The 26,047-nt window shown below is 40.7% G+C and overlaps 1 protein-coding gene across 2 annotated transcripts in view; it reads right to left on the bottom strand.

Moving 5' to 3' along the window:
• Positions 1-26,047, bottom strand: part of PRTG (protogenin) — a 123,558-nt gene that overhangs the window by 61,861 nt on the left and 35,650 nt on the right. For both annotated transcript variants that reach the window (XM_024101849.3, XM_008164102.4), the window contains 6 exons: positions 8,737-8,881; positions 7,150-7,283; positions 6,618-6,755; positions 5,289-5,447; positions 4,527-4,686; positions 3,493-3,740 (listed from right to left, as the gene is read on the bottom strand). In XM_024101849.3, coding sequence (XP_023957617.2) covers positions 3,493-3,740; positions 4,527-4,686; positions 5,289-5,447; positions 6,618-6,755; positions 7,150-7,283; positions 8,737-8,881 — 984 coding nt within the window. The remainder of the gene's footprint in view (positions 1-3,492; positions 3,741-4,526; positions 4,687-5,288; positions 5,448-6,617; positions 6,756-7,149; positions 7,284-8,736; positions 8,882-26,047) is intronic.

Below are 26,047 nucleotides of genomic sequence, written 5' to 3' on the forward strand. Positions count from 1 at the left end.
TTAAAGTGGTTTCACATGATTACTAATTATTTTATATTAGTAAAGCTGAGAGGCTCCAATGAGCTCAGAGTTGCAAAGAGTTTATACACTAGTGCCCCAATGCTGCAAAAATTTAGGCACATGAGCAACTTCAAGCATGTGATTGATCCCATTAAAGTCAAGCCCGTTTGTGAGCCTTCGCAGTATCAGGGCCGAGTTAAGATTCCATAAGTAAGCATAACAAACAGGGAGAATGGAGAAAGGTAGGATGCGGGTAACAGTGATAGTCTACATCGGCATGTGTTCCTATCTCCAATGAACAGCATAAAGAATTTAAGTTTTTGAGATATAAACAAACAAGAGATCTCAGCAGTCCAGTCTATGCTGGTCACTTCCCTAGCTATATGATGGGCTGAATGGCTTATCAAGCCATCTGATTTTCCTTACTAGAAGCTAGCTTACACCCCTCTCTGTGCAGTATGGGCACACACATATACAGCTGCTTCTGTAACAATACAAACTGCCTGATATGACAGTCTCTCATGAAAGCAGAGCTTTTCAGGGCAGTTTTTCAGGCTTTGAGTAACATCTGTGATGTGGAGTAACCTGTTCTCAAATGGTTTCACACACTTTCATCTGGGAGAACAATTATATCTGAAGCAAGTACAACCCCTAGATGCTTCTGAACCCTTATGTTTTTTCTACACTAAAAAAAACAATGTATTTTTCTGCACAGGTGCAGGTCCACAGGTGCTACCCACTTGGAGCAGGGCTTGTGACACAATGGTAAAAATGCACATATTCTCCTTACATTTTGGTTTCCATAGCTAAAGTTACCCAGTGTAAATGCACCAGTAAGTGTTAGGGGTTATCTATATGGAGGCTAAACAGCAGCCTTCCATACAGTAAGGCTATTACATGAAGGTCTGGAGGGATGAGCAAGTAGAGCTCAGGGCTCACTTGGCTTTCCCAAGGCCACCCAGCTGTGTACCATCACAGCAGGTGAGCTTCAAACTCTGGGACATGTTTGACCTTTGGATAAGTAAGAGTTTCAGTTAACCAAGGGCTGGATAATGGATACACACCTCTTCAAAGAGCTACTCAGCTGGTTCACTTCCCGTACAAATATTCAGTAAGATATTACTTCCCAGTTCCCCATGAAGTTACCTCACATACTGCAGTGATGGAGGCCATGTAAGTACCCAGATAGATTATATAGCATGACTTTAACATTCATATTTAATTTGAATGGGAGTTGTGGGGCTAATTCCTCAGCAATTTTGAAAATTTAGGGTAACTTTTCCTGCACTTTATCAATTCTCTGTCCTCTTATCTTTTAAGGCTCTTTCCTCCCTTCAAACAAAATCATCTCATGTCCTGAAAACATCCCATTTACAAAAGCAAAGGCAGCTATTCCTGCATCAGTATTAGAGTAATTATGCTGTCCTTCCGGTCTTCTGCCTACCAGATGGCAAGGCGATATTCCACATGGAGAGCTAAGCATCTGCAATCCTGCCCTTGAATAAACTAGTTGCTGAGTAGAAGCAGAAAAAGCAATCATTCCACTTAGAAAACTGAGTCACACCTAGGAGATCTACTGCAGTCTAGTTCAATCTATGCACCTAACTAATTTTCAAGTCACTATCATAGAGAAATAAAAATAGGTGAAAATGTCTAGTTACATCCTTCTGCCCTATTTAACTTTTTTTTTTTTTTTTTATAAAGGAATGATGTAACATTCTAGAGGCTACAGCAGAGCTTCTAAATAATGAGTTATTTCAGCAAATTTTAAAATCTGAATTCTGATACTGGCTAGCAGGACTGCTGAACTTGACATAGTTTCAGCATGAATGTTACAAAGGAGCACCGGGTCTGTCTGGGTCTGGGATAATTTAGTTGGTGTTGCTCCTGCTTTGAGCAGGGGGGTTGGACTAGATGACCTCCTGAGATCTCTTCCAATCCTAATCTTCTATGATTCTGACATACCTCCACTTTAGTCAAGGAGGGGATGAAAGGAGAGGAAAACGTACTCCTGTGGGTAAAATGCTATCAAAGGAAAGGGAGCAAACTGGTCATTAGCCGTCCCACTCTCAGTCTAGCCCCTATAGAAGCCCCTTTGCACAAACTCCATGAGTTTTGGGATCTGCAGTGGAGAGATGAATCTGGGGAAAAGCTACTCCCTGTAAACCACGGGGCCAGCATTATCTTAGGCAGGGCCAGCTCTAACTTTTTTGCCGCCCCAAGCAAAAACAAAAAAACAAGCAAAAAATGAGCGCCGCCCCGCCGTAACAACCCCCCCCCCCCGAGCGCCGCCCCACCGAAACAAAAAACAAAATCCCCTGAGCACCGCTGCGCCGAACCAAACCAAAACAAAAAAAACCCCGAGCGCCGCCCCGCCGAAACAAAATAAAACAAACAAACAAAAAAACAGAGTGCTGCCCCACCACCCCAAGATTGGCCGCCCCTTAGAAGGTGCCGTCCCAAGCACGTGCATGGTCAGCTGGTGCCTGGAGCCGGCTCTGATCTTAGGGCTTGTCTATATGAACACTTAGCTCGTGGCAAGGTGGGATGTAAATGTACCTTGCACTAGCCTTACAAGCAGTAAGTCTTCGGGTGAACCCTGCTGTCACCCACTAAAAGTTCTGTAATGTGCTTTGATCTACTCCCAATTGATCAAGTGCACCAGGGAACTTTTACCGTGCAGCAGCATGGTCCACACAGACACTTAGGCTATGTCTACACTACTGCCTATGTCAGCAAAACGTATGTCACTCAGGGGTGTGAATATTCTACCCCCCGAGCAACATAAATTACACTGATGTAAGTGCTAGTGTGCATAGTGCTATGTCGGCAGGAGAGCTTCTTCCGCCGACATAGCTTATGCTGTTCACGGGGGTGGGGTTTTTATGCTGACAGGAGAGCTCTCCCCCATTAGCAAGAGCGTCTTCACCACATGCCCTGCAGCAGCGCAGCTGTACTGGTTCAGCTCCACTGCTGCAGTGCTGACATGCCATTAGTGTGCAGCAAGCTAGCATGAGGCAGATTTACACCCCAGTGTTCATATAGACATGCCCTTACATGAAACCTACTTCTGTGGTGTATACTCCCTAGCCTAGCATACATGTGGGAGGGAAAATTGGCAGAGGCTCCTGTTTCCATGGGAGATGAAAATCCAAAAGAGTAACATGGAGGCATTGGGCCGCTGTACCAATGCTTCTGCCTGTCATGAAGGTCATATTCTTCATCCAGAAGGTGGAGAGGTAAGCCATGTACCCAACCCTCTGAATGAAATGATCTGGCAGAAGCTTTATAGGGTCAAGCACGCAGAGTTTACTCTCTTAACCTTGCTGTCCTGTGGGCTTTTATATGTGAGAGGGTGTGATTTATCCCCAAAATTAACTTATGAGATCTTTGGTTTGCATACTCTTCCTATGATGAACTACTGAAGAAAACCCTGGATGCATGAGACTGTAACAAATATTACACAATCCACTTCAGACTGACACTGCTTACCTTCTGCTTTCATGTAGTGCACTGAATATGCAATCACTTTGTCTGAATTATAGAGCGGCCTCTCCCAAGCTAGCAGAATTGCTGAACTTGACATCGTTTCAGCATGGACATTACAAGGAGCACTGGGTCTGTCTTCTGACATAACTACAGTCAATCTGGCCCGGGACAGGATAGACCCCTGGCTATTTTCAGCCATGCACTGATAAATGGCATCATCTTCAGGAATGATCTGGTTAATCACCAATTTACTGAATTAAAAAAGAAAAAGAAAAAATCATGTCTAACAATAACTTAGCTCAATGTAATGCAAGCCACAACTTGGCTTTTGCCCCTGCTCCAGGAAATCTACTCTAAATATCTCATACTCCATTTTGTGTTCATTTTTTCTCAACATAAATTAATATTTAGTCATAAAAATTAGCCTCTTCTGGAGCTCTTCAAAAACTTCCATGCCAGCACTCAGACTTGCAATGCTAGTGTCCTACAAAGTCAGGGAAATTAAAAAGAAAGAAAAAAAATGTTCACAAGCTCACTTTACAAAAAAAAGTTCTAAAATTGCTCTTTAGTAACTTTGTACTTTCTCTTCTGTAACTGATAGTATTTTTTACCTTGAATTGTTTTGGGTTTTTTTTAATAAGAGTTTCTGCCAAGTTAATGAAATAGGAGCTCAAACTATGGGTCAGATTCTGATTTCTGCTACACCAATATAAATCTGGAGTAACTCCACTGAAGTCAATGAAATTATTCTAGTTTTACACGGACATAGCAGAGATCAGAATCTGGACCTATATCCACAGAAGGTTTTAGCTGTGGTATTTATGTGTAAGCTAATTTGTGTTTATTTGTTTACCAAGAAATAGTTGCCTAGTGTCATCAAAAGACAGATTAAATGTTTGGTTTTACTTCCAAATACTTTAATGAACCTGGGAAAGCTGTAATTCACTTACTTGAAAACTCTGTTCTTTCCTATATAGCAACAATTTATAACTACTGTATATTTCATGATATTAATTATAATATAATGGTAATCTCACCTGTTGTACATTTTAATTCTACCATTGGAGTGTATCCTTCTTCCATTTTTCAACCATGACATTTTGGGTGCTGGAATTCCTTCTGCCTGACATGCAAAACGGGCAGTACCAGCTCTGGGCCTTGTTAAACTTTCCGGCCATTCCACAAATGAAGGTGGTGCTACAGGTAAATAATATGCAAAAATAAAAAATACAACAGATCTAAAGTGTGAATAAAACCAAGAGAATAAGAAGCGCTACTCAGGCCAAGTGAAGTACTTGTGGACATCTCCATGTGAAAAGCACACATATGTTTCATATACACATATAGCATGCCTTTAAAAAAAAAAAAAGTATGTGTGATGTAACATGAAAGTAAAGACTTTCATATTAGTTCATGTATGAGTGCATATAATGAATCATATTAAGTCCAATGTATAAAATGCTGATCATGAAGCATTCACATGAGTTACATGTATTTATACACATTGTCAGATTTTTTTTCCCGTTAAAAAATTAAATCTTTCAATAGCAAACGTGGAAAAACTCCATTACATCTGACTGTCTTTAAGAGCAAGCAAGCTGCCATACAATTCTTAAGTTACCAGTATATGGCACCAACACATCTAGTAACTCCTTTTCACCCGTGTGACCTCACTGCAATCAATATAGCTATATAGGTATAACAGAGGGTAGAATTTGGCCCAAAGTATCAAGTACAGAACAAAATTTCACATAGCAGCAGGTTGTTCTGGCAGAATGTGGAATTCAAAGCAAGCTCACCTAACACAGTGAGCGTCGCCATTGCAACTGTGAAGTTCCGTGTGCCTGGAATAGTTGCTCGACAGACATAAACTCCAGCATGCTGCGCTTTCACATCAGAGATCATGAGGTTCCCATTTCCGAGGACACGGGTATTGAAGACATCAATGGACTTGTGGTCTATTTGAGAGAAAAAGTTATTTTACAACGTTGCTCCACAGTGAGTATTTAATCTAATCTACAGGCTATATGGTCAAAATATAGCAATAGCCAATGCTCAAAAGAGGGAATAGATAGATGAGCTTATACAGGTTTCCATTTGTTATTTGGTTTGCCTGTGCATGTACTTTGCTATTAGCTGGACATTATGTATAATCCATTCTAGTATATATTTGAAGTTCTGCCTGTTAGCTGAATTCAGTGCCAGTATCCCATGCAACCTACAGGGCACATTTTTACATCCTGTCCTTTGGCATTTTTTACTTCCTGCCTTGGGCTGGGACCGAATTCATCCCAGGTAATGTACGCTGCTTTTCACAGAGAGACAGAATTCAACTACTGGTAGGTTATATTGGGAGTGATCACATATTTTCTATAAACCTCCCAGCAGACACTATGCAGAAATCCTATTAAATTAACCGTTGTTTCCTTTTTCCATATTCATTTTTCTATATATCTCCAGGCTCATTCAGACACATCTCTATTTATTTGTCTCACCCTTAGAAGATGTGAAATACAGAAGCACCACTTTTGATAATTTGTAAACCAGGTCTTCTATCAACACAGCCCTATATTTCCTATTTACTGGTAAAGGCCATTAGGCATGTGTGTGGAGCGAAGAAATAAAACATATTCTTGTAGAAGAGTGAAACTTACTTGTCAATATTAGTTACAGCAAAATTCTCCCTCCCTCCCTCCCCCCCCCCCCACATCCCCTTCTTCCCACTCATTCTACTTAGGGGCAGATTAAGGCTCAATGTGACTTGAATCCCAAACCCCATTTGTGTATTTCTAGGAGAAAGGTGAGGGGCAGAACTTTCAGGACCGTTTGTTTTGTGGTACATAACCACTGAAATCCGACTCCACCACTGAGTCTACTCTAGTCACAAAGTCCACAAAGGTCATCCCATGCTCCATCTTGTCAATATCATACCGGGGGCAGTGCAGAATTGACAGCAGGAGGCATGTAAATCCTAAGTGCCAAAAAACACCTGAAGGCTTATTTACAACATTGTGGAAAGATTGTGCAAAATCTTTTTCACTTATTTCACTCATCCCAACCTTTTCCACTAATCCATGGCATACACAAAACCCAAATAATAACCTAATTGTTGAAATTTTAACGCCTACCTAAACGACTCCATGAGATGATCGGCTTTGGATTCCCTGTAGCAACACACTCCAAGATGACAGTCTGATGAAGAGATGCTGTAATGTTCTGAGGGCCAGCTATAATGGCTGGTTTCTGGAATGGCTTCAAGTCTAAGGCTTTTAAAACCAAAAATAATGCACAGGATTAAATTCAATTCCAAAGGATCATACGAAAATCCAATCAATCAAGAAATAAAACATGGTAACTATATGTTAAAAACGAGGCATCTTAAAGGTCACTCCTAAAGTTAAAATTACAACAGAAACACATTGTTTAATTGTGATGTTGCGAATAACGAGTATTAAGGAAATGACAAGAGGAAGGCGAGGGGGAGAATTTGTGGGGGGAAAGAGCTGTTACTTCCACAGGTAATGCATCATTTTCAAAATAAATGCATCAAGAACAATTAGAGCACTATACTGCATGCATGTTTGTATTTTGTAGATTATATTAAGGACAAGGCTATCAAATATGGGGAAGATGTTAAATGAAGGGATATATTCTGTGTACCTGGAATAACACTTAGTGCTGCCTCAACACTTTTCCGTCTATTGGCTACAGTTGTAGCAACACATCGATAATTCCCAGCATCCCTCTTTTCAACACTATAGATCTGCAAAACTCCCGTTGGTAGAGCAGTTATCCTGTCAGGAAAACAAAATACATTATATTTATGAATATTCTATTATTGTGGAAAAGAACACAGACCACAATTTACTGACTTGATTATCTGAGAGCAATCACCACATCAATCTGAAAACGGCTGACAGGAACCTCACAAAAACATTCTAAACACATGACTCACCTCTCTGTATTCCTTACCTTCAAGGATCTATCAGGGAAATCCGCTCCATGCCCCACCCCCCACCCCCCACTGATGAAAGCATAGGAATTTACCTGTAACAATTGTTCTGCACCCTTAGATACCAAACCCCTCATTATTCAGCCTATTACACTCAGATTGGTGAGTCTGAGGATTCATAGTTAAATATTTGCAAAAACGTTGACTGGTTTTCAGTGATTTCCAGTTCAAGTGCGTATCTGATATGTAGAGAAACACAGTCCATGTTGCCTGTAATTGTATCTATGCTTCCAACTCTTCTCCTTTTTCTCCCTCTGTTGCAACCAGGGAAGAGTGAACACAGTCAACACGAGTTAGGTGGTGAAGTAGAAAGTTTGCAAGGGGGAGGGGGGTCGTGCTGCAAAGAGTAGGGGGACAAAGAAAAATGTATCAGGGGGCATGCTGTGAGTTAAGTCATGATCAGGTCAAAGGAAAAGCTCTACTGAGAAGGAATTTCATAGTATTAAGTGTTCCAACCCAATTTATCCAGATACCATAATCCTTTATCACACCTATAGGGAAAAGTATGCCCAGTGCTAGCTTTCTCACAGCAAACCTCATACATACCACTAGTGAAAAATTCCTCCAATTCAAATTGCTCCAGCAGCCAAACCCCCCTGCACAGCATCCCATGACTACACATCGCCCTTTTACTTTAGTCATGGCTCTAGGCCAGTGATTGCTCAACTCTTTCATTCTACAGCCAGTAGCACAAGGCAGCAATTTCCTGATGATTCCACTTCTCGTCATCTCCTAATACTTTGTTTGATTAATTAACAGTCCAGTGAGTATCTTGAAACTTAAAAAAAAAAAAATCCTTAAAAATAAACATAGGTGGGATTCTATTCCTTTGTTGATGTCTTCTGAGTGAGAAAATTATTAAATAAGGCCTCAGTTCTGTGATACTTATTCATGTGAGTAACTTTATGGAAAGAAGTAGTCTCATTGACTTCAGTGGGACTACTTTCTTATATAAAAGTTACTCACATGAATAAGTGCTGCCAGGATTTATTTATTATTCTGAAAGTGAATTATTCTGGACTGCAGTCCCAATTTCGATGCCAGACATATAATATTATTCTCATTGTTAATGATTCTGAGATGTTAACATCTGCGGTATAGTGCAGTTAGTGCTTCGTTATCAATAACGGCATTGAAAGGTTAAGATTCTCCATTCATACTATGGTTTTAAGAATGACAGACTCAAAATGAGCACAGAGTAAATATCATTACAAAATGTAAAAAAATCTACATACCTGTCCAAGGCTAGAGGTAAGGTTGTTCGATTCACTTCCCATGTGATTACGGCAGGAGGGTTTGCTGTTATTTTACAAGCAAACCGAGCCACTCCACCTTCTTGGACCTCAATTGAAAGTGGTTGGACTTCAAATGCAGAAATGGCTAAAAAAAAAAAAAAAGAATGAATTAAAATGCTGAAAAAAAGTAAGTTAGAAACAAATAAACCATACTAGAATCCAGTGAGGTTAAACATCAGATTACACAAGAAAGGTATTTGCAGATTAATTTGCATAAAAGTTACCCAGAATGGTCCACTTCCCTACATTTAAAAAAGCAAGCATCTTTTAGGCTTTGTCTACACCAAACTTGTATTGTTTTAACTGAAGGTGTGCTTTTAGACAAACTTAGTTCAACCAGTGCAAGTTTGCCTCTGGACCCACATAATATGATCTAAGAGTGGCTTATTTTGGTTTAGCTAACCCTGTTTAAAAAAAAAAAAAAAGTATTAAACTAAATCAAAATAAACCACTCTTAAACCAAATTAAGTATATCTATACAAAAATGGGCTCCTATTTAACTAAAAAACAGATCTCTGGTACAACTGTATGTGTACAAAAGAACTCCAATCTGGAGCCTGATCCTACTATCCCGACTCGGGGTAAACTCCCATTCATTACAATGGAAGCTTTGCACAACTAAACTTGGCCCCTGCCAGTTAAGTTTTGGTCCTGACTTTATAACAACAGTAATTACTATCCTTCCTCAGTTCCAGAAAAGACTCCTGTAGAATTGTAAAAATTTGTCTCTGATGGGAAAACAACTGTCTGGGATACATTATCTGTGGTGTAGCCACTGACACCCAGGACCTCCCCGTACAAAGTTTCATCTGTTTATGGTTTAAGGAAATTATAACAAAAATGAAACACTTCACATAGCAGATCAGTAAACACCTTCGATTTAACTGTTTGATTCCCTTGCTCAGGAAACAAAGGACGGGAGGTGGGGGGGAGGGGAAGGAGAACAAAGCCTCTAATCAATTGTTCTAGACCTGAAGAAGAGCCCCATGTAAGCTCAAAAGCTTGTCTCTCTCACCAAAGAGGTTAGTCCAATAAAAGATATTACATCACTCACCTAGACTCTCTAATATCCTGGAACCAACATGGCTACAACAATACTGTATGTTCTACTTACTGATATTCATGGCACAATTAACATAACAGGCAGCTCTTGAGGGAAGAATGCTTCCATGGACCTTAGGGAGGTGGTGTTACAGCAATGGAAAAACCTCTTCCATTTTTATAGGCTGCGTCTACACTGTGGGGTTATACCAGCAGAGTTATGGCACTGTAACTACGCTGCTATAGTCCCCATAGTGTAGACATGGTCACAGTTTTGTGGAAGTGTAACTACTTTGGTCAGGGGTGAGATTTTATTTTTACTGATATAGTTATGCTGCTTCAACCCCTCGTGTGGGTGGAATTATGCCAGTATAAAGATGCCTTATAACCAGCATAGCTTATTCCTCTTCCTGTATGGAAATAAGCTATACCTATATAATTACATCCACACTAGGTGGGTTGTACCACTCTGTATAGTTAAGCATTTTAACTTTTGTATCTAAACAAGCCCTAAGATCTTGATTCTCTGTTATCCTGCTCCTTGTGTAGTCTTTTACACCCGTGCAAAGTGAGACAAATCAAAATGGGAGCATTTTACATTCACTTACCATGGGTGTAAATGACTACACAAGGAGCAGGATAACAGAGAATCAGGCATAAATATAAGCTAAAAATCATGCATTGGGCCATGTTTACATTCCTCTAGTGTCGGGTAGCCAAGTCAGCGGCAGCATTCTTCCGTCAACCTTACTGCGTCTACATTGGGGAGGTTGGTCAGCATAAGCCACAAAAGGTGTGAATTTCATGTCCCTGAATGCTGTAGCTTATGTTGACTTAACTTTTAAGTGTACACCAGACCTATGGGACTATAATGGCATAGCTATGGCACTGTAGTTATGCTAGCATAAACCCATAATGTTGATGCAGTCTATACCAACTGAAAGGGTTTTTCCATTGCTGTAAGTACACCACCTCCCTGAGCAGCAGTAACTAGGTTGCCACAAGTATATTATTCCCTGCTGTTTTTAGTTGTTTCACTCATTCTTTGTGTAATACACTGCATGGCTCACAAAAGTTATATTCAGTCACAAGTCTTTTAAAATCAGAAAGAGAAAGAAAATGAGAAAGAAAAACTGCAAATGAAAACACTCAAAGACTATGTCTAAACCATCATCTTAGTATCATCTACTGACAACAATGGTAACAATGAAAGAGTCATAGATTCAAAGGCCAGACGGGACCACTGCGATCATCTAGTCTGTCCTCTCGTATAACACGGGCCATCAAACTTCCCCAAAATAATTCCTAGAACAGATCTTTTAGAAAAACATCCAATCTTGATTTTAAGGTGGCCAGTGATGGAGAATTCACCACAGCCCTTGCTAAATTGTTCCCAAGGTTAATTACCCTCATTATTAAAATTTTACACCTTATTTCCAGTCAGAATTTGTCTAGCTCCAACTTCTATTGGATTCCTTTCTCTGCTAGATTGAGGAGCCTATTATTAAATGTAGATAAAATAAACCATACTAGAATGTGTGGATACTTATAAACTGTAATCAAATCACCCCTTAACCTTCTCTTTGGTAAGCTAAATAGATTCAGCTCCTTGAATTTATCACTATAAGGAATGTTTTCTAATCCTTTTATCATTCTTGTGGCTCTTCTATGAGCACTCTCCTATTTATCAACATCCTTGAATTGTGGACACCAGAACTGGACACAGTATTCCATCAGTGGTCGCACCAGTGCTAAACATAATGGTAAAATAACTCTCTACTCCTACTTAAGATTCCCGTTTCTGCATGCCAGGATTGTATTAGCCCTTTTGGCCACATGCTTGGGAGATCATGTTTTGCTGATTATCCACCATAACCCCCAAATCTTTGTCAGAGTCACTGCTTCCCAGGATAGAGCTGCCCCTCATGTAAACATGGACTACATTCATTGTTCCTAGATCTTAGGGTGACCAGATAGCAAGTGTGAAAAATCGTGACGGGGGTGGGGGGTAATAGGAGCTCATATTAAAAAAAGCCCCAAATATCGGGACTGTCCCTATAAAATCAGAACATCTGGTCACCCTACTAGATGTATTCGTTTACATTTAGCCATATTAAAATGCATATTGTTCATTTATGCCCAGTTTAACAAGCAATCCAGATTGCTCTGAATCAGTGACCTATCCTCTTCATTATTTACCAAGATTCATAACCAAAGCCTACAGTCACAATTAACTCCTCTCTCTAGGAAATCCATATTTCCTAGAAGTTCATATTCATAGAAAATAAAAGACTTGAGCTCTAGTCGGGTATAATACTATGTGTAAACATACAGATTTGTCCACCTCAGTAAATCAGCACTTTCTGGATCTTCCTTGCTTTGAATCCGTACTGATGCTCAAGTGGTGCAATTCTATCACAGAGCAGATATGAAAAAGGCATTCAAACTTGCCTCTCCTCTTTCATTCCTCTTTCCCACTTCAATAGTGGCAGTGTGCACAATATGTGGGTAACTTGAGTAGAACATTCCGCTGACACTCTAAGAAACACTCTTAACTGAAGATTTTCAAATGGAAAAGATAGGTCTTATTTTAATTTGCATTCATAGTATCACTGGTCTATGTACTGAAGGCACTATGTTGTAACAAACAACTACATTAATTTGCTTGGTTTCAAAGAATTCGCCCTAGCAACAGAACAAAGTTATAGATTAAACAACATTATGGCTATGACACAAATCAACAAAACACAAGAAAAATGTAAGCTAAATCCATGTTTATTTAAGAGTTAATTCATGCAACTGATGGGGTGAGAATTGCGTGTTGAAACAATAGACCAATCCCACAGTCTCTTTGCTGATAGAACTCCCATTGACTTCAAAGGATGTTTGGTCTGCATGGGAACTGCAGGATTATGCCCACAATTTCCTGATGGTTGTTTGTGATGTTATTTAAGAGGACATTGTCAGGCAATCAATATTTAGGTTTTGTTAGAAGTTGTACAATCCACTTGCTCCTAGTTTTAAAGAGAAATATTTTCATAACATTTTAAAATGCCAGTGACAATAATATATTTCCATGCAACACATACATTGCATCTGGTGCAAGAGAACTTAAAAGTGGCACGCACAAGGGACACAAGTGAAACTGAGAATAAGGAAGAGCAGTGACATGCAAAAAATAAAATTGCATAATTGATGGATTACTAACAGATTTACCAATTATTTTTATTTAAACAATCTGAGGATATGTCAATTACAAAGACAAACATTTTAAGTAGATTTTTTTTCCTTTGAGTGTCTTTTAAAACAAGGCTATCTCCCTGTGAATGAGGTCTTAGGGATTCTAGATATCATGATTATACAAAAAGTTGCACAATATTTTTCACAAAAAGCTTCCTATTTATTAATGTTACAAGGTTGGCTTTAATTTTTTTTTTTTTTTTTTTTTTTTACTTCCAATCAATCCCAGTTCATAAACTGTTCTTAAGCATAGCTCAATACCCACTCCTTCTACATCTTACTTCTTTATGCAAATCTCTGATTTCTTCCTAATGCTTGACTTCCTTGTGCCAGTAAAATCAGTTTTTACAAGTCTATTGCGGTCTCGTGAAACCTGACCCTTTTGTAACATGCTTGTTTTCATGGAAAGCGCTGATACTAACGTTGTGTCCAAGAACAAGTCATTTTAAAGCAGTGCTGTTAAGAAGCCTGAGCTCTATAAAATTGATAAGAAACAAAGTCTTAAGACATGTGTAATATTTCTGAAAACAACCCTGCAAAATGCAATAAATGTAAATCCCTTTTTATTTGAGGTTTCCTCCTCTTCTGTAGTCTAATTATTTTGTTCCCAGATTTACAGCCAACAGAAAACTAACATTACTCCAAGATGTTGGTGCTATCACCATTAACTTGTAAAATACAGTATCAAGCATACATAGCAATAATGAACTAGTTACTAACTGTACTCAGTTTTACAAATTCCAATAGTTAATTTGCTGGGAACCTGTGCTTGTGCTTCTTTGAAATACGTATGTTTGTGATATCATACATATTTCCACAAAGGCACATTACAAAAGTCACCAATTCATAGAGGATGAAGAGCCCAATTCCAGAAGGTGCTGATCACCTGGAATCTTAGCATCTTTCAAAAAACAGACCCTAGAAAAACAGAAGAGCACACGATGTCATGCACTGAGGCAATGTTCTAATATAATCTTTGATCCACATTTTTTGTGGTAATCGCCAAAGTTTCTTGTACACGTATAAAAAGTGTACAAATGTCTGAAAGACCATACTCAAAGAGTAATTATCAATGGTCTGCTATTAAACTGGGAAGGCATATCTAGTGAGGTCCCGCGAGGGTTAGTCCTGGGTCTGGTACTATTCAATAATGTCAATGACTTGGATTACGGAGTGGAAACTATGCTTATAAGATTTGCAGATGACACCAAGCTGGAAGGGGTTGCAAGCACTTTGGACGACAGGATTAGAATTCCAAAAAGTACTCGACACACTGAAGAATTGGTCTGAATTCAACAAGATGAAATTCAATAAAGACACATGCAAAGTACTTCACTTAGGAAAATAATAAAATAAACAAATGGTATAGAAGGGTACATCTTGCTCAGGAAGGACCGTCAGGGAAAAAAAGGGAGGAGGTGTTGCTTTATATATTAAAAATGAATACTTGGACTGAAGTTGAGAGGGAAATAGAGGAGACAGACTTGTTGAAAGTCCTTGGGTAAGGATAAAAGCAGTAAAAAACAAGGGTGAAGTCATGGTAAGGGTCTACTACAGACCATCTAACCAGGAAGAAGAGGTAGATGAGGCTTTTTTTAAACAACTAACAAAATCATACAAAGCACAGGACTTGGTGATGATGGGGGACTTCAGCTACCCAGACATCTGGTGGGAAAATAACTCAGCAGGGCACAGATTATCCAACAAGTTCTTGAAATGTATTGGAGCAATTTTTATTTCAGAAGGTGGAGAAAGCTACTACAGGAGAGGTGTTCTAGATTTGATTTTGACGAACAGGGAGGAACTGGGTTGAGAATTTGAAAGTGGAAGGCAGCTTAGATGAAAGTGATCATGAAATGATAGAATTCATGATTCTAAGGAATAGTAGGAGGGAAAACAGCACAATAAAGACAATGGATTTTAGCAAACTCAGCAAGTTGGTAGGCGAGATCCCACGTGAAGCAAATTTAAAGGGAAAAGCACTTCAAGAAAGTTGGCAATTTTTCAAAGAAACGTTATTAAGGGCACAAGAGCAAACTATCCCACCACGTAGGAAAGATAGGAAGTACGGCTCGGCTGCTAGTTCTGGCTGGGCTGGGGAGGACCAGAGTTGCTCTTTCCTTGCAAGGAGCAGCCAGACCCAGGACTAGGGCTGGGTCAGACCCACCCCTAGAAACTTCCCCCAGCTGCAGGAAGCTCCACACCTCCCTCTGCTTCCTGACACCATGGCGCCTCAGCCATGAGGGGAGGGGAGGGGAGGGGTCACTGTATGAGATGCTCCCCCATCCGCCCAACCCCCCCACACCAGAACCTCCCACTGAGTGTCCCACACCCGAGCCCCCACCTGCGAGCCGCACCCCTGCATTTGGAGCCCCCTCCACCCAACCCCCCCACCAAGCCCTACCCCCCCCCGCATCCAGATCCCCCCCTGTACCCAGACCCCCCCACCAAGCCCACCCCGCATCCAGATCCCCACCCCTGCACCCAGATCCCCCCACGAAACCCCACCCCCTCCCGCATCCAGATCCCCACCCCTGCACCCAGACCAACCCACGCTGAGCCCCCCAGCACTTGAATCCCCACCCCAACAAACCCCACCCCCATGCACCTGGACTGCCCCAACGAGCCCCCCAGCACTTGAACTCCCACCACACTAAGCCCCAACCATCTTCACCTGGACCCCCCTATGGAGTCCCACTTCCCCAAACCCAGAACCCCCAACAAGCCCCTGTGCATGGAGATCCCCCCTACACCTGGACCACCCACTGAGCTGCCCGCATCCAGATTGTCCCACACAGAATCCTGTCACCCCACCCTTTCAGACTTGGATCCTGGCTGGCTGAGCCTACCTGCCCACACCTGATGTGCCTGGCATGGAGGGGCAGGGCCGCAGGGTGTTTCTGGGGCAGGCAGGCCCTTGCATTGTGTCAGGGTCGGGTACAGCCTCACCACCAAGTCCGTGTCCCAAGAGGGTGGCGTGCTACAGGGTGATCTCCCACCTCTGTGCAGCCAGTGGCCTCCGCTCCCCACCGCCATGCTGGAGTCTCCACATTTATTTATTGACAAATACAATTTGCAGAATTTTAAAATATTTTGCACAGAATTGGGGGGGGACGACAGAATTTTTAATTTTTTGGCACTTAATTCCCTCAGGAATAATCTTTTAGGTGTTTTGAAAATGTCCCCATTATATATATGAAATCATGAAATGATTTCTATGTTCTGACACCTTCTCCCAAACATCAAGATACAGAGTTTGAATCTCTTTTGCTTAGTCAAAGTGAGAAATACAAAATATCTGGTCAATATTTACCTTTAATTAAAAAAAAGACTGGGTTATTAAAAAGTAACAGAGTCTGACATATGCCAAAATCCTTAACAAATATTATTAACTAACTGATCCACCACTTGTCAGAAGCTAAACATTTACTGGTCAGTAAAGATAATGCATGCTTGTATTGTACAATATCTTTGTACTGTATTACTTGTAGAACAGGTTCAAACTAACTGGTAGCCAAAACCATGGGGGTAAAAGGGTAAAGTTTAAATAACAAATGGCCTTCAAGTAAAAAATCATGCCCAATCTCTGTCATGGTAGATGTGTCCCTCCGGTGACAGCCTGGAATACTGCCAAAAATTTCAGTTCTTCCCCTGCAGCTCAATAATAAACTGTATAATAGATTTCATCTCCAGGACACCAACCCTTCAATCAACATGTTAATCCACTTTGTCGTTTAACAAATCAAAACAATCCAAAACACAGTTGTTACTTCCTAGAACTGTCAGACTTTATTACTGCCCCATTCACTGAGAGCCAGGGCTTCCAGTCTTCAAGCTCTGCATATGGCTGGGCACAGAAGGCTGTAATGCACCACAGAGTAAAGCCAAGACGTAACTGTGCTCCTTTGATCAGAGCATCAGGGAATGGGGGACAGAGTCAAACAATCCTGCACAGATAGCAACACCTAGGTGATTGGCACCCAAAACAAAACACCTAGCTGCTATGCTTTCTAGAGACCCTTCAACCTGTCAGATGTAAGCTTCATGTCACTAGGTGAACCCTGATCTGGTATAGTAACTCCTCACTTAATGTTGTAGCTATGTTCCTGAAAAATGCTACTTTAAGCGAAATGATGTTAAGCGAATCCAACTTCCCCATAAGAATTAATGTAAATAGGGGAGGTTAGGTTCCAGGGAAAAAATTTTCACCAGACAAAAGACATTATATACATATACAGTATAAGTTTTAAATAATTTTAAACAAACAATTTAATACTGTACTCACCAATGATGATTGTGAAGCTTGGTTGAGGCAGGGGGGAAGCAGGATTGGGGCATGGGGGCTTGCCCCACTCCGCCCGCCCGGCATTCCAGCCAGGGAGCGGGGTCAGGACGCGGAGGCTTGCCCCATTCTGCCCGCCCAGCATTCCTGCTGGGGAGCGGGGTTGGAGGCTTGCCCGCTCCCCGGCTGAAACACTGGGTGGGCAGAGCGGAGCGAGCCAAACAATCTTGTAATAGAACACTGTGCGACTTTAAACGAGTATGTTCTCTAATGGATCAGCAACCTAATAATGAAACAATGTTAACCGGGACGACTTCAAGTGAGGAGTTACTGTATTTAATGGAAATTGCAGTGTTTCCTAGTTGCTTCACAGTAATTTGCACCAAATCAAGGTAATCTGAAGTGTAACCCTGGAAACAGGGTCATAGTCAATGATATTCCTTGTAAATTGGCCTACAGGGAAAATGAGAAAAAAGGCACCATCCCCACCTTTCCTAGAGGGCGACTTAAAGGAGATATTCTCTGCAAGTTTATATTTAGAGATGGGCATGATCCACAACGTCTGGATCTGAATCCAAACTTCCTCAAACTTTGCAGTTGGGTGTGCTCACTTCCGGGGCTTGGGGTGAGGCCAATTTATATCTGAATAATAGCAACAGTTAAATAAAGAACAGTCAATCTCTGTTTTCATCGGACATTGTAGGGCTGCAGATATTTGTTTAATATCTACATATATCCTCCCCTCCCATACTGGCCCTTAGTGCTTTTTAACTGTGTGCTGGTCAGAGGTAAATTTCACACAGTGCTGCATGGTAGAGTGATTGGGTTGTTCGGGACACACCAATGAGGATGTGCTTGTCCTGAAGAGAGATACTTGTTTGCTAGCCATGAGCAACATGGCTTCTTATACCTTCTCTTGCAAATATTTAAGATTAACTAAGCTCTGGCTAAGTCACAGTTTAAAAGACAGATAGATTAGGAGGAGTTTAAAGGTGGTGCAACAAAAATAGGAGGTTTTAAAAAAATCAGACCTATGAGGAAAACGATTAAAAGAATTGGAAATGATTAGTCTAGAGGAAAGGAGGCTGAAGGGAGACATAACTGTCTTACAAATACATACAAAGAGATATTAGAAAGGACAGAGACCAATTATTCTCATTAATCAGTGATGACTGAACAAGTAGTAATGGGCTTTAGCAGCAGCAGGGGAAATTTAGGTTAACTACTGAAGGGAAACTTTATAGCCAGAAGAACCATTAGGCCAGGGAACAAGCTACACTTGGTACCTATCTATCAGAGAGTATTTAAGCATCATAAAATTGATCCTGCCAGATCTCAGGGAGTAGATGACACACTAGAGATCCCTTCCCAATGCAAATGATTCTATCCCCCAGGAAATCTCCAGACTTTGTCTACTAGGCTTTTCAAACATATCAGGGCACGTATGCTTCCATAGCTATGTTACGCGCTTCCATAGCTATGTTATCGCATGATGAGTCTTTGCATAGCTGGCCTTCCCTCCTTCACCCCTCCCTTTTCTTTTACGCTATTCTTCTCTGTCTGAAGTCTTATCAATGCAGTAAGCTGTGCATCAATAAACCCTAAAACCTATGTAGATAAGATACTGTGGATAGCGCATAAATGAAAGGATATTTAAGTAAGAAACAAAGAGTAAGAGAAGCAGCACTAAGTGGAATATGTAAATATCAGTGACTGCAGGAGTTCAGTAAAACAAGTTAGGAAGGGTAACACTGCCAAAATAACCAGGAGCTATATCTTTGAATCCTCATTTAAATACTTTTTCCCATCTGTAAAGCAGATATGTTTACTTCAGGAAGAAAGGGGTAGTTTTATGGGTGTTCTGCTATATCTGTATTCTTTTCAAAGCACAGCAAGTCAATATACTTTATCTGTTACTTGAGATAAAAAGCGACAAGATGATAGAAATCTTTAGCCCATTTAACTAAAATGGCGCGGGGGGGAAGAAGGGGAGAATCACAATTCCTTGTAGGAAAGAGAGTCACAGATTCCCCCTTTGCTCTCTTGGTAACTGTTCAATTATATCAGAAAGAATGATATCCTTGTTGCATTTTAAAACAACAGATAAGGTTTCGGGAAAGATTTAATACTATTTTTAATCTATCTACTTATTTAAAAACATAGCCGAATTCAAGATACCAAATTTATTTTACAGATGTCTGAACTGCATGACCCTAAACCTCTCAATCATTTCAGAGAAGAGAAATCTGACTAAATCAATATACCAGCAGTAAAAGCAGCTGTGCTTTTTCGGAAAGCTGATAACTGTGTAGAAAGAACAAAAAAGATACAAAGAAAAAAGATGGTTTCAAATTAAATGTTGTTTCCTTTTAATCATAAAACAATTTATAACCAAAGCAATGGATTATGTTCCTGTATATAGTTCATGGTGTTTATAAAAGACTCCAGCATATAAATATCCTAGTCCCCAGCTGACCTTCCATACAACAAAAATCTCTCCAGGAGACTGCGAACACTTTTCAAGAATGAGTTCCAGGATGCTGGCAGATGACCGCTTCTTGAGGCATTTAAAATTCCATGTTTCCAGTAAGCTGCTAAGGGCTCTTCCCTTACACATCAATTGACTCAGCAGCACATGGACAGTGAGTGTGATCTAATAGAATGTGTGGTACCCAAAGGGCTGGAGATGTATTCCTCTCAGCTTACTGAACAACACTGCAGCAGCCTGACTTCAACCAGAATTTGTGTTCTAGGCAGAGGACATACAGACCCCTTCTGCTTTTGTATTTGAAACTAATAGAATAATCCCGTAAGAGAACTGAATACATTAACTTCAATGGGAGTTGAAGGTAAGTGGATGGGATTCAGTACCATCAGGCCTGCAACAAAAAATAAACACTGAGGGTAAAATTATGTTAGAGGTCAATAAAAAACTCTCGCATCCAGAACTTGCTTTATGTTTTAACATGAAACTTTATCTCGAAACAATTTAAAATTCATAAACTAGGGAGTGGGATAATTCCTTCCTCTTCCCATTTATTATCTTTTATTTTCTGTAGTAGTCCACTCATCCTTTGCTTTGTGGCTCTATTTATTAGTGAAGGGGGTTACTAGGCTTGTCTTTTCCTTCTAGAGTCCTGTTCACAACTGGCTTTGTTCAGAAATCAAATACATTTGATGATTTTACTATAGTCCCTTGTGGACATTTGCCTGGAACACAGAACCTCCAAGGGATTCAACACAACTGGGCAGCGTCTGTTCAGCAGAAGCCCAGAACCAAATTTCTAGAGTTGCTGCAGTGCTGGGGGACAGTACTAAAATGCACCAACACTTATGTGGAGCAAATCCGCAAAGTGCCTGCCAGCTCTCTCTCACTGCCCACTCTGCCTGTCCCTTTTAAAGCAGTAAGAACAAAACAAAACAAAACAAAAAGGTAAACCGAAACAAAGTTTGTGGATGTATTAGCTAGCAGGCCTGTTTTGATTATTAATTAATTAGGCCACTAGAATAGAAAAAACACTTTTGCAGGTAAAGTCAACATGATATATAATCTGGAAACCAACCTGGAAATGAGGTAGATGGTATATTTCTACCATAATGCACTGCAATGTGGAGGCAGCACTTTAGCTTCAGTGAAAGGAATGCAAGGAGAAACACATCACATTGTTCTCTAGTGATTTTCACTCATCCATAGTCAGAGTGGCAGTGTCATACTAAAATGGGGGCATCGCTGAGTTGCCTTGATATACGGAAAAGCTACCATAACACCATGCGCCTTTCAGGAGAAAATTACTTGGCACTCTCTACACCAAGCTGAACATGTCCTACACAATCTGAAGCATGCCAAGGACATGGAGGCTTTATGAGGCGATCATGGCGGAGATTACCTGATGCACCCACTCTCTCTCCATTCTGTCATTTCACTAAGGACATGCTTTAAGTCCAAGGGGAAATGTATATTTATGATCCTTTGGACCTTGGCACAGGATGCCTTCTCCGAAATGCAACCTGACACAGGTATCTATATCTAGACTCAACACATTTGGCTCACTGGGTCTTCTTGGCCAAACTGTAGATTCTTCTGAAGCAGTTTCTGAAGTCTGGTTGGGTGACTCATGGGAGGGACACAAAGGGGGGCAACCAGCTTAAGGGGGGCATGTGACCTCCCTACCCCACCCCCAACCCGGGGGGCCCACGCTCTCTCCATCCCCTCCCCATCCCATGTTACTGGGGGGAGGGGGAGAGCACCACCACAGTGGTGAAAGGAGCAGAATGTGGGGCTGCCAGGCAACCCCACACCGGCAGCTCCTCCAGCACATGGCTGTGCCAGTACAGCCCCCAACCCCGCCCCACCCCCCCAGCCCTGTTCTCCGGCGGGGCTGTACAAACCCCAGAGACACAGCTGTGTGGAAGAGCTGGGGGCGGGGCTGAGAGTGGTACAGCTGCATCGGAGGAGCTGCCGGCACGGGGCCGCCCGGTGGACCCACATTTTGCTCCCTTCGCTGCTGAGGTTCCCTGCTGAATGTGCCCCACCCCAAGCATCTGGGGAGGGGGAAGTGACCCTTCTTGCCCCTCCCAGGCATCATCTTTCCTTCCGATCTTCATTCTTTTTCTGCATAGCCATTAAGAGAGCTTGTCTAACTACTGGAGACAAACAGTTGTGAACTGCTAAGCTCCTTCTATAAAAGGAAGTGACATCACCCTAAAAAGCCTGTTTTAGATTGTCTCCATCTAATGGGGGACGAAGCAGGTCAGTGTGCCAGGCTGCCCCAGAACAGTGGTTCTCAACCAGGGGTACATGTACATCCCTGGGGGTACCCAAAGGCCTTCCAGGGAGTACATCAAGTCAGCTAGGTATTTGCCTAGTTTTACAACAGGCTACATAAAAAGCACTAGCGAAGTCACTTCAAACTAAAATTTCATACAGACAATGACTTGTTTATACTGCTCTATATACAATACACTGAAATGTAAGTACAATATTTATATTACAATTGATTTATTTTATAATTTTATGGTAAAAATGAGAAAGTAAGCAATGTTTCAGTAATCGTGTGCTGTGACACGTCTGTATTTTTAGGTCTGATTTTGTAAGCAAGTAGTTTTTAAGTGAGGTGAAACTTGGGGGTACACAAGACAAATCAGACTCCTGAAAGGGGTACAGTAGTCTGGAAAGGTTGAGAACCACTGCCCTAGAAGAACAAATAGTAAAAGATAACTCAAAAAGCAAAAAGTGAAACTTACCTGTTATGGAATTTTCTTCTTAGATTAGAAGAGATTTAGCAATGTCTTAGTTAATTAAAAGCATGGCTTTCTCTGGAAGCAGCTACTTTTAAATTATATCAGATGCATACATTACTACAACCAAAACTTCTTGATAATAAATTTAATAAAATGAAATTCTGTTCACAGATTAAATTTCCTTTTCCTATATCCTTGCTTTTTCACTGAGAACTTTGAAATCAGGTATTTTTGCAAAGGAATAAAATATGTTACATTGGGATTGCTGGAACTTGAATAAACAAACAAGCTAATTTTCCATTTATGTTAGAGTTATATATACACAAAAGGCTATCCTTCGGAAAGAGATTACTGATAAAAATACACAGTCAGAAAAAAACCGGCACCCATTTTATTCAGCTGTGTGAAGAGTCACAGGCGAAGTTCTTGCTATTCATGCTGAACAGTGAAATATATATTTTGCTAGTTTTTCCACTGTTCTTGGTCTTTCTGACTCTAGTGGTGGAGGTGGATATTGTACTGAGAAGACACTAAGGGTAGGTCTATACTTACCTCCGGGTCCGGCGGTAAGCAATCGATCTTCTGGGATCGATCCCAGAAGTGCTCGCCGTCGACACTGGTACTCCTGCTCGGCAAGAGGAGTACGCGGCATCGACGGGGGAGCCTGCCTGCCGCGTCTGGACCTGCAGTAAGTTCGAACTAAGGTACTTCGACTTCAGCTATGTTATTCACGTAGCTGAAGTTGCGTATCTTAGTTCGAAGTGGGGGGTTAGTGTGGACCAGGCCTAAGAGCCAGATCCTACAAGGGGGTGAGACCTCTTATGAGATCCTAAGCACTTTTGATGGGCATTCAGCACCTCGTAGGATGAGATTCTTAATCTGTGATGCCAGAAGGTTAAACCTGATTATAAAACATTTATGAACATTATTTTATTGCAGGTGAAGTTTTCCAAACATAGCAATGTAATAGGCCACTGTAGATTAACTCATCTAATTTCTCAGAGTGCTATTCCAAAAAGAAGTTGATGGCAAAGCAAAAACAAAAAGAAGTATAGCTGTCCCTTAATTCATTTCCTGAATTTCCCCCAATTCATTTATCGATTGTTATTATCAGCAGAAATGGACATAGAGGTTAAAATATAGGGACACTGCAAACACTGAGCTTATTCACAGCTACTACAGTAGATATTCTGCTCACTTGAATCCTTGGACATGTTCCTGAAGTCCCTGCGGGAGGAGGGTAACAATTTATAAGTCTGTTCCAAGCACCTGAACATTACTATATATTGTATCCCATGTGCTTGAGGTGGATAGGAATAGGATACATTTATTTCAGTAGAACAGGAAATTGTATATTCATCCTTACTTACACACACAAGACAGTCTAGTTTTCAAGTTGAATCAATTTTAATATTCATTTGCTCTTCAGACTAAACTGAATCCAAATCCACTTCCAACCCCAGGAAAGCAACTGGTTGGGTGAGAGGGGAGCCTTGCCCTGCCTTCTCTTCAAAGTTTCAAGCCCTTAAAGGTATGGTCTCCAGATTCCTTCCCCAGCTGCCATTCATTCCCAGGACCATAGGTCTCTATATATGCACCTACTGGACTTTGCCAAACCCTCAAAGAACCAAGCCCGGTGGCGAGGTAGGCTGAGCATTGGGCACTACTGCCCTCAATGGTAGACTACCCCGTCACAATGATGGAACATTTTTAAAATTACTTTTATTTAGCATTTATTCTGAATTCCAATTACCCCCCTTCTTTCCTATTAAATCCCCAAGAGGGAATTTAGGAGCACGCATCAGTAACAAACTCAGCAGCTGACTATGTTAAATGGAAATATCAAAGAGTATGTTAACATTCAGTGTACCACTAGAGAATGTTTGCTATTTGTTAGTAAGAAATAGCTCATTTTTCCAGCTATTGCTCAGACTTAATAAGTTGCCAGGATAAAGGCTGACAACAATTCTGTATCTTCCTAAAATGAGAGTGATGGATAAGGATGAATTTTCTCTGACTTTACCAGTGTTAAGAGATGTTTGGACTTCAATATTTGGAACACCTAAGAGACACGGTTTCAAAGGAGGTTATTCTAGATAGTATTGGAAAAAATGCCAGTCTCATGCAATTACCTTAGTATTACAATTAACTAATAGGGAGGTTAAATGAGACTGAATCAGGACTGATATTGCTGCATTGATTTGACATTATCAATAATTGATGTGGGGTATTTTTTAATCTGTTTATTTTAAGGATTTTTCCTGTTTCCTATTTTGAACTCTCAGCCAGTCAATTTATTATTTAAAAGGGAGATGAATCAGAATTATAGGCTCACCATTGAAAGTCTGAATTGATTTATATTATTTTGATGGCTTTGGAATGTATCTATAGAAGGGAATTCTGGCACTAGTTTTATTTTCCTGAGCTGTGTATTTAGTTATATTAAAAGCTACATTTCTGCATTCTTCTTCCTCAACATTTTTTCCAAGCCAGACTGTAGATTTTATTGAAGTGGGGATGGGTGGACTTGGGGACTGTATGTGCAATAGGAAATTTGGCATAAATGAGAGTTGTGTAAATAGATCAAGGGAAGGGTAGAGCCCAAGAAGTTTAAAACAGTTAATGGACTTTTTTCATTTTCCTTTCTTAGAGCCTGATCCAAAACTCATTGAAGTCAACTGGTGCTGGATCCTTTAAGATTATATTAGGTCTCTGGTCTGTTTTTACAGCGGACGACGTGTGTGTTGGGGTCAGAGTGCTCTGGTGTATATTTGGTTTTACAAATACCAGTAAAAAGAAATTTTAAAAACCAAAACAAAATTTATGTAAAGTTAGCCAATTGCTTAGTTCAACCTAAAATTCAAACCTATAAGCTAGAAAGGTGAAAAATAGGTTGTCCAAACACTTGGATAAATAAATAGCTGAATTACAAACCCTGTTTCAATAATGTGAAAGAGGCTTAAATACACATAATGAGCCAGATTTGATTATGAGCTTTTACACTGTCACTACAAACATCCTGATCACACGTGCAGTGCATTCCTCAGACATGATTTTTCTCCAAGTTATATATAATTTCATTATCATCAGAGCTCAGAAGCTATACAGTACATGTTTGAAAATCCAACAGTTAATAGCAGGTAGACTACCCCAGGAGCCAATTCCTTTGGAAACCCTAGTGCTGATGTTCCTTGCTTTCAACAACATGGGTTTTTTTTTTTTAAATTTTGGGGGATATAAATCTGCCTTACTTATAGAGGTAATCACAGAAAGCTTTCATCAATAAATAGTGGGGGGATTCCAGATGTAGTAATGAGAAAGGATTCTGGCCATCTGCCCCTTCTTCTATCCTCAGTTCATCACCTTTGCCCTAGACCAACCTTCTCCAGGGCCTGGATCACTAAACTAAAGGCTGATCCGCTTCACAGAACTTACTGCAGTTCTGGC

This window comes from Chrysemys picta, chromosome 10, assembly GCF_011386835.1.
Source record: "Chrysemys picta bellii isolate R12L10 chromosome 10, ASM1138683v2, whole genome shotgun sequence".
NCBI classification, from domain to species: Eukaryota; Metazoa; Chordata; order Testudines; family Emydidae; genus Chrysemys; species Chrysemys picta.